Genomic DNA, 11,145 nt, shown 5'->3' with positions numbered 1-11,145 from the left:
TCTGAGAGTCCTGCCCCTCCCCCACAGTGATTGACAGCTCTATATGCTACATGTATACACACTATAGAGAGTCTGAGAGTCCTGCCCCTCCCCCACAGTGATTGACAGCTCTATATGCTACATGTATACACACTATAGAGAGTCTGAGAGTCCTGCCCCTCCCCCACAGTGATTGACAGCTCTATATACTACATGTATACACACTATAGAGAGTCTGAGAGTCCTGCCCCTCCCCCACAGTGATTGACAGCTCTATATACTACATGTATACACACTATAGAGAGTCTGAGAGTCCTGCCCCTCCCCCACAGTGATTGACAGCTCTATATGCTACATGTATACACACTATAGAGAGTCTGAGAGTCCTGCCCCTCCCCCCACAGTGATTGACAGCTCTATATGCTACATGTATACACACTATAGAGAGTCTGAGAGTCCTGCCCCTCCCCCCCACAATGATTGACAGCTCTATATACTACATGTATACACACTATAGAGAGTCTGAGAGTCCTGCCCCTCCCCCACAGTGATTGACAGCTCTATATACTACATGTATACACACTATAGAGAGTCTGAGAGTCCTGCCCCTCCCCCACAGTGATTGACAGCTCTATATGCTACATGTATACACACTATAGAGAGTCTGAGAGTCCTGCCCCTCCCCCACAGTGATTGACAGCTCTATATGCTACATGTATACACACTATAGAGAGTCTGAGAGTCCGGCTCCTCCCCCCCACAATGATTGACAGCTCTATATACTACATGTATACACACTATAGAGAGTCTGAGAGTCCTGCCCCTCCCCCACAGTGATTGACAGCTCTATATGCTACATGTATACACACTATAGAGAGTCTGAGAGTCCTGCCCCTCCCCCCCACAGTGATTGACAGCTCTATATACTACATGTATACACACTATAGAGAGTCTGAGAGTCCTGCCCCTTCCCCCACAGTGATTGACAGCTCTATATACTACATGTATACACACTATAGAGAGTCTGAGAGTCCTGCCCCTCCCCCCCACAATGATTGACAGCTCTATATACTACATGTATACACACTATAGAGAGTCTGAGAGTCCTGCCCCTCCTCCCACAGTGATTGACAGCTCTACATGCTACATGTATACACACTATAGAGAGTCTGAGAGTCCTGCCCCTCCCCCACAGTGATTGACAGCTCTACATGCTTCATGTATACACACTATAGAGAGTCTGAGAGTCCTGCCCCTCCCCCACAGTGATTGACAGCTCTATATGCTACATGTATACACACTATAGAGAGTCTGAGAGTCCTGCCCCTCCCCCACAGTGATTGACAGCTCTACATGCTTCATGTATACACACTATAGAGAGTCTGAGAGTCCTGCCCCTCCCCCACAGTGATTGACAGCTCTATATACTACATGTATACACACTATAGAGTCTGAGAGTCCTGCCCCTCCCCCCCACAGTGATTGACAGCTCTATATGCTACATGTATACACACTATAGAGAGTCTGAGAGTCCTGCCCCTCCCCCCACAGTGATTGACAGCTCTATATACTACATGTATACACACTATAGAGTCTGAGAGTCCTGCCCCTCCCCCCCACAGTGATTGACAGCTCTATATGCTACATGTATACACACTATAGAGAGTCTGAGAGTCCTGCCCCTCCCCCCCACAGTGATTGACAGCTCTATATGCTACATGTATACACACTATAGAGAGTCTGAGAGTCCTGCCCCTCCCCCCCACAGTGATTGACAGCTCTATATGCTACATGTATACACACTATAGAGAGTCTGAGAGTCCGGCTCCTCCCTCTCATAATGATTGACAGCTCTATATGCTACATGTATACACACTATAGAGAGTCTGAGAGTCCTGCCCCTCCCCCACAGTGATTGACAGCTCTATATGCTACATGTATACACACTATAGAGAGTCTGAGAGTCCGGCTCCTCCCCCACAGTGATTGACAGCTCTATATGCTACATGTATACACACTATAGAGAGTCTGAGAGTCCGGCTCCTCCCTCTCATAATGATTGACAGCTGTCCCTGAGCTCAGCCTCTCCCCTTCTATCCTTTGATCTTATTAATCTGGATTTGACCTCTGACCTGATTGGTCCATGGACATCAGACACCGGGACGAGCTGAAACGATAAATCCTTGCGCACAACCCTGGGCTCAGGAGGATCTGAAAAGAAAACGAAACATCACAATAACCGGAACATCCCCTCCTTATATACAGTAATCATCACCTCCTTATATACAGTAATCATCACCTCCTTATATACAGTAATCATCACCTCCTTATATACAATAATCATCACCTCCTTATATACAATAATCATCCCCTCCTTATATACAGTAATCATCACCTCCTTATATACAATAATCATCCCCTCCTTATATACAATAATCATCCCCTCCTTATATACAGTAATCATCCCCTCCTTATATACAATAATCATCCCCTCCTTATATATATTCATCACCTCCTTATATACAATAATCATCACCTCCTTATATACAATAATCATCACCTCCTTATATACAACAATCATAACCTCCTTATATACAGTAATCATCCCCTCCTTATATACAATAATCATCCCCTCCTTATATACAATAATCATCACCTCCTTATATACAATAATCATCACCTCCTTATATATATTCATCATCACCTCCTTATATACAATAATCATCACCTCCTTATATACAATCATCATAACCTCCTTATATACAATAATCATCACCTCCTTATATACAATAATCATCACCTCCTTATATACAGTAATCATCCCCTCCTTATATACAATAATCATCCCCTCCTTATATATATTCATCACCTCCTTATATACAATAATCATCACCTCCTTATATACAATAATCATCACCTCCTTATATACAATAATCATCACCTCCTTATATACAATAATCATCATCACCTCCTTATATACAATAATCATCCCCTCCTTATATACAATAATCATCACCTCCTTATATACAATCATCACCTCCTTATATACAATAATCATCCCCTCCTTATATACAATAATCATCCCCTCCTTATATACAGTAATCATCACCTCCTTATATACAATAATCATCCCCTCCTTATATACAATAATCATCCCCTCCTTATATACAGTAATCATCACCTCCTTATATACAATAATCATCCCCTCCTTATATACAATAATCATCCCCTCCTTATATACAATAATCATAACCTCCTTATATACAATAATCATCACCTCCTTATATACAATAATCATCCCCTCCTTATATACAATAATCATCCCCTCCTTATATACAATAATCATCCCCTCCTTATATATATTCATCACCTCCTTATATACAATAATCATCACCTCCTTATATACAATAATCATCATCACCTCCTTATATACAATAATCATCCCCTCCTTATATACAATAATCATCCCCTCCTTATATATATTCATCACCTCCTTATATACAATAATCATCCCCTCCTTATATACAATAATCATCACCTCCTTATATACAATAATCATCACCTCCTTATATACAATAATCATCATCACCTCCTTATATACAATAATCATCCCCTCCTTATATACAATAATCATCCCCTCCTTATATACAATAATCATCCCCTCCTTATATACAATAATCATCCCCTCCTTATATACAATAATCATCACCTCCTTATATACAATAATCATCACCTCCTTATATACAATAATCATCCCCTCCTTATATACAATAATCATCACCTCCTTATATACAATAATCATCACCTCCTTATATACAATAATCATCACCTCCTTATATACAATAATCATCCCCTCCTTATATACAATAATCATCCCCTCCTTATATACAATAATCATCCCCTCCTTATATACAATAATCATCACCTCCTTATATACAATAATCATCCCCTCCTTATATACAATAATCATCCCCTCCTTATATACAATAATCATCCCCTCCTTATATACAATAATCATCCCCTCCTTATATACAATAATCATCACCTCCTTATATACAATAATCATCACCTCCTTATATACAATAATCATCACCTCCTTATATACAATAATCATCACCTCCTTATATACAATCATCATCACCTCCTTATATACAATCATCATCACCTCCTTATATACAATAATCATCACCTCCTTATATACAATAATCATCATAACCTCCTTATATACAATAATCATCACCTCCTTATATACAATAATCATCACCTCCTTATATACAATAATCATCACCTCCTTATATACAATAATCATCACCTCCTTATATACAATCATCATCACCTCCTTATATACAATCATCATCACCTCCTTATATACAATAATCATCACCTCCTTATATACAATAATCATCATAACCTCCTTATATACAATAATCATCACCTCCTTATATACAATAATCATCACCTCCTTATATACAATAATCATCACCTCCTTATATACAATAATCATCCCCTCCTTATATACAATAATCATCCCCTCCTTATATACAATAATCATCACCTCCTTATATACAATAATCATCACCTCCTTATATACAATAATCATCCCCTCCTTATATACAATAATCATCCCCTCCTTATATACAATAATCATCACCTCCTTATATACAATAATCATCACCTCCTTATATACAGTAATCATCACCTCCTTATATACAGTAATCATCACCTCCTTATATACAATAATCATCACCTCCTTATATACAATAATCATCCCCTCCTTATATACAATAATCATCCCCTCCTTATATACAATAATCATCACCTCCTTATATACAATAATCATCACCTCCTTATATACAGTAATCATCCCCTCCTTATATACAATAATCATCACCTCCTTATATACAATAATCATCACCTCCTTATATACAATAATCATCCCCTCCTTATATACAATAATCATCACCTCCTTATATACAATAATCATCACCTCCTTATATACAGTAATCATCCCCTCCTTATATACAATAATCATCCCCTCCTTATATACAATAATCATCCCCTCCTTATATACAGTAATCATCACCTCCTTATATACAGTAATCATCACCTCCTTATATACAATAATCATCACCTCCTTATATACAATAATCATCACCTCCTTATATACAATAATCATCACCTCCTTATATACAATAATCATCACCTCCTTATATACAATAATCATCCCCTCCTTATATACAATAATCATCACCTCCTTATATACAATAATCATCACCTCCTTATATACAGTAATCATCACCTCCTTATATACAATAATCATCACCTCCTTATATACAATAATCATCACCTCCTTATATACAGTAATCATCACCTCCTTATATACAGTAATCATCACCTCCTTATATACAATAATCATCATAACCTCCTTATATACAATAATCATCATAACCTCCTTATATACAATAATCATCACCTCCTTATATACAATAATCATCACCTCCTTATATACAATAATCATCCCCTCCTTATATACAATCATCCCCTCCTTATATACAATTATCATCACCTCCTTATATACAATAATCATCACCTCCTTATATACAATAATCATCACCTCCTTATATACAATAATCATCACCTCCTTATATACAGTAATCATCACCTCCTTATATACAGTAATCATCACCTCCTTATATACAATAATCATCACCTCCTTATATACAATAATCATCACCTCCTTATATACAACAATCATAACCTCCTTATATACAGTAATCATCCCCTCCTTATATACAATAATCATCCCCTCCTTATATACAATAATCATCACCTCCTTATATACAGTAATCATCCCCTCCTTATATACAATAATCATCACCTCCTTATATACAATAATCATCACCTCCTTATATATATTCATCATCACCTCCTTATATACAATAATCATCACCTCCTTATATACAATCATCATAACCTCCTTATATACAATAATCATCACCTCCTTATATACAATAATCATCACCTCCTTATATACAATAATCATCATAACCTCCTTATATACAATAATCATCATAACCTCCTTATATACAATAATCATCACCTCCTTATATACAATAATCATCACCTCCTTATATACAATAATCATCCCCTCCTTATATACAATAATCATCCCCTCCTTATATACAATAATCATCCCCTCCTTATATACAATAATCATCACCTCCTTCTATACAATAATCATCACCTCCTTATATACAATAATCATCACCTCCTTATATACAATAATCATCACCTCCTTATATACAGTAATCATCCCCTCCTTATATATAATAATCATCACCTCCTTATATACAATAATCATCCCCTCCTTATATATAATAATCATCACCTCCTTATATACAATAATCATCCCCTCCTTATATACAATAATCATCCCCTCCTTATATACAATAATCATCCCCTCCTTATATACAATAATCATCCCCTCCTTATATATATTCATCATCACCTCCTTATATACAATAATCATCCCCTCCTTATATACAATAATCATCCCCTCCTTATATATATTCATCATCACCTCCTTATATACAATAATCATCCCCTCCTTATATACAATAATCATCACCTCCTTATATACAATAATCATCACCTCCTTATATACAATAATCATCCCCTCCTTATATACAATAATCATCACCTCCTTATATACAATAATTATCACCTCCTTATATACAATAATCCCAGGGAGAGGTATTTTTGTCCACCATCATACAGCAGACTATGACTAGATCCCAGGGAGAGGTATTTTGTCCTCCCTCATACAGCAGACTATGACTAGATCCCAGGGAGAGGTATTTTTGTCCTCCCCCATATAGACTATGACTAGATCCCAGGGAGAGGTATTTTTGTCCTGTCTGATACAGCAGACTATGACTAGACCCTAGGAAAAGGTATGATTGTCCTCCCTCATACAGCAGAATATGACTAGATCACAGGGAGAGGTATTTTTGTCCTCCCCCATATAGACTATGACTAGATCCCAGGGAGAGGTATTTTTGTCCTGTCTAAGACAGCAGACTATGACTAGATCCCAGGGGGAGGCATTTTTGTCCTGTCTCATACAGCAAACTATGACTAGATCCCAGGGAAAGGTATGTTTGTCCTCCCCCATACAGCAGACTATGACTAGACCCTAGGAAAAGGTATGATTGTCCTCCCTCATACAGCAGAATATGACTAGATCACAGGGAGAGGTATTTTTGTCCTCCCTCATACAGCAGACTATGACTAGATCCCAGGGAGAGGTATTTTTGTCCTGTCTAAGACAGCAGACTATGACTAGATCCCAGGGAGAGGTATTTTTATCCTGTCTCATACAGCAGACTATGACTAGATCACAGGAAGAGGTATTTTTGTCCTGTCTCATACAGCAGACTATGACTAGATCCCAGGGAGAGGTATTTTTATCCTGTCTCATACAACAGACTATGACTAGATCACAGGGAGAGGTATTTTTGTCCTCCCTCATACAGCAGACTATGACTAGATCCCAGGGAGAGGTATTTTTATCCTGTCTCATACAGCAGACTATGACTAGATCACAGGGAGAGGTATTTTTGTCCTCCCTCATACAGCAGACTATGACTAGATCCCAGGAAAGGTATGTTTGTCCTCCCCCATACAGCAGAATATGACTAGATACCAGGGAGAGGTATTTTTGTCCTCCCTCATACAGCAGACTATGACTAGATCCCAGGAAAGGTATGTTTGTCCTCCCCCATACAGCAGAATATGACTAGATACCAGGGAGAGGTATTTTTGTCCTCCCTCATACAGCAGACTATGACTAGATCCCAGGGAGAAGCATTTTTGTCCTGTCTCATACAGCAGACTATGACTAGATCCCATGGAAAGGTATGTTTGTCCTCCCTCATACAGCAGACTATGACTAGATCCCAGGGAAAGGTATGTTTGTCCTCCCTCATACAGCAGACTATGACTAGATCCCAGGGAGAGGTATTTTTGTTCTTTCATACAGCAGATTATGAATAGATCCCAGGAAGATGTATGTTTGTCCTCCCCCATATAGACTATGACTAGATCCCAAGAAAAGGTATGATTGTCCTCCCTCATACAACAGACTATGACTGGATCCCAGGGAGAGGTATTTTTGTCCTGTCTGATACAGCAGATCATTACTAGATCCCAGGGAAAGGTATGTTTGTCCTCCCTCATAGAGCAGACTATGACTAGATCCCAGGGAGAGGTATTTTTGTTCTTTCATACAGCAGATTATGAGTAGATCCCAGGGAGAGGTATTTTTGTCCTCCCATATAGACTATGACTAGATCCCAGGGAGAGGCATTTTTTTCCTGTCTCATACAGCACACTATGACTAGATCCCAGGGAAAGGTATGTTTGTCCTCCCTCATACAGCAGACTATGACTAGATCCCAGGGAGAAGTATTTTTGTCCTGTCTCATACATCAGACTATGACTAGATCCCAGGGATAGGTAATATTGTCCTCCCTCATACAGCAGAATATGACTAGATCCCAGGGATAGGTAATTTTGTCCTCCCTCATACAACAGACTATGACTAGATCCCAGGGAAAAGCATGTTTGTCCTCCCTCATACATCAGACTATGACTAGATCCCAGGGATAGGTAATTTTGTTCGCTCATACATCAGACTATGACTAGCTCCAAGAAGAGGTATTTTTGTCCTCCCTCATACATCAGACTATGACTAGATCCCAGGGATAGGTAATATTGTCCTCCCTCATACAGCAGACTATGACTAGATCCCAGGGAAAGGTATTTTTGTCCTCTCTCATACAGCAGAATATGACTAGATCCCATGGAAAGGTATGTTTGTCCTCCCTCATATATCAGAGTATGACTAGATCCCAGGGATAGGTGATATTGTCCTCCCTCATACAGCAGACTATGACTAGATCCCAGGGAGATGTATTTTTGTCCTGTCTCATACAGCAGACTATGACTAGATCCCAGGGATAGGTAATTTTGTTCGCTCATACATCAGACTATGACTAGCTCCAGGGAGAGGTATTTTTGTCCTCCCTCATACAGCAGACTATGACTAGATCCCAGGGAGAGGTATTTTTGTCCTGGCTCATTAGCAGGGAGGGGCCTGATCATGTCTCCTGGTGATGGACACTATGTCAGTGTGTGAGGAGAACTACAAGTCTCAGTAATGACTTCCTGACCATGAAAAATGAGCCATCTTGTTATGAAGAGCAGGTAGCCATCTTGTTATGAGGAGACGGCAGCCATCTTGTAATGAAGAGCAGGCAGCCATCTTGTAATGAAGAGCAGGCAGCCATCTTGTTATGAGGAGAGGGCAGACATCTTGTTATGAAGAGCAGGCAGACATCTTGTTATAAGGAGCAGGCAGCCATCTTGTCATAAGGAGCAGGCAGCCATCTTGTTATGAGGAGAGGGCAGCCATCTTGTTATGAGGAGAGGGCAGCCATCTTGTTATGAGGAGAGGGCAGCCATCTTGTAATGAAGAACAGGCAGCCATCTTGTTATGAAGAGCAGGCAACCATCTTGTTATGAGGAGCAGGCAGCCATCTTGTTATGAAGAGCAGGCAGCCATCTTGTAATGAAGAGCAGGCAGCCATCTTGTAATGAAGAGCAGGCAGCCATCTTGTAATGAAGAGCAGGCAGCCATCTTGTTATGAGGAGAGGGCAGACATCTTGTTATGAAGAGCAGGCAGCCATCTTGTTATAAGGAGCAGGCAGCCATCTTGTTAGTGGCAACAGCTTTGTAATGCAGGTAAGAAGAGACTGAAGATGAAGTATTATTGTTATTATTGTTGGCCATAGATCTCTAGAATTAATATTCTTGAAGCAGAAGTTAAATCCTTTGATTCCAGGAGAATTTTAAGAAATAATCTATAATCTGTGTGGTAATTTTTGTGTAGAATCTGTGGTAATGTGTGTGGAATCTGTGGTAATTTTTGTGTAGAATCTGTGGTAATGTGTGTGGAATCTGTGGTAATTTGTGTTATTATTTGTGTGAGAATCTGTGTGGTAATTTATGTGAAATTAAGGTGATAATTTGTGTGGTAATTGGTGTGGAATCTGTATAATTTGTGTCGGACTCTCTGAGGTTATTTGTGTGGAATCTGTGTGGTAATATGCTTGGTAATTGGTTTAGATATTTTTGTGGTAATGTGTGTGGAATCTGTGTGGTAATATGTGTTGTAATTGGTGTGGAATCTGTGTGGTAATATGTGTGGTAATTGGTGTGGAATCTGTGTGGTAATATGTGTTGTATTTGGTGTGGAATCTGTGTTGTAATATGTGTGGTAATTAATGTGGAATCTGTGTGGTAATCTGTGTTGTAATTGGTGTGGAATCTGTGTGGTAATATGTGTGGTAATTGGTGTGGAATCTGTGTGGTAATATGTGTTGTATTTGGTGTGGAATCTGTGTGGTAATATGTGTGGTAATTAATGTGGAATCTGTGTGGTAATATGTGTTGTATTTGGTGTGGAATCTGTGTTGTAATATGTGTGGTAATTAATGTGGAATCTGTGTGGTAATATGTGTGGTAATTAATGTGGAATCTGTGTGGTAATATGTGTTGTAATTAATGTGGAATCTGTGTGGTAATATGTGTTGTAATTAATGTGGAATCTGTGTGGTAATATGTGTTGTAATTAATGTGGAATCTGTGTGGTAATATGTGTTGTAATTAATGTGGAATCTGTGTGGTAATCTGTGTTGTAATTAATGTGGAATCTGTGTGGTAATATGTGTTGTAATTGGTGTGGAATCTGTGTTGTAATTGGTGTGGAATCTGTGTGGTAATGTGTGTGGTAATTGGTGTGGAATCTGTGTGGTAATGTGTGTGGTAATTGTTGTGGAATCTGTGTTGTAATTAATGTGGAATCTGTGTGGTAATATGTGTTGTAATTGGTGTGGAGTCTGTGTGGGAATCTGTGTGGTAATTGGTGTGGAATCTGTGTTGTAATTGGTGTGGAATCTGTGTTGTAATTGGTGTGGAATCTGTGTGGTAATATGTGTTGTAATTGGTGTGGAATCTGTGTGGTAATATGTGTTGTAATTGGTGTGAAATCTGTGTGGTAATTGGTGTGGAATCTGTGTGGTAATATGTGTTGTAATTGGTGT

The 11,145-nt window shown here is 38.8% G+C and overlaps 1 protein-coding gene across 1 annotated transcript in view; it reads right to left on the bottom strand.

Annotated features, from left to right (window-relative positions):
* Positions 1-2,029: 2,029 nt before the first annotated feature.
* LOC130314468 (uncharacterized) overlaps positions 2,030-11,145 on the bottom strand; it is a gene marked incomplete in the record, with an annotated part of 198,042 nt that continues 188,926 nt past the window's right edge. The window contains 1 exon segment of the mRNA XM_056552729.1: positions 2,030-2,190. Coding sequence (XP_056408704.1) covers positions 2,030-2,190 — 161 coding nt within the window.

The sequence above is a fragment of the Hyla sarda genome, chromosome 1, assembly GCF_029499605.1.
Source record: "Hyla sarda isolate aHylSar1 chromosome 1, aHylSar1.hap1, whole genome shotgun sequence".
Classification (NCBI taxonomy): domain Eukaryota; kingdom Metazoa; phylum Chordata; class Amphibia; order Anura; family Hylidae; genus Hyla; species Hyla sarda.
The sequence above is the reverse complement of the archived record's forward strand: the minus strand, read 5'-3'. Positions and strand labels throughout refer to the sequence as shown.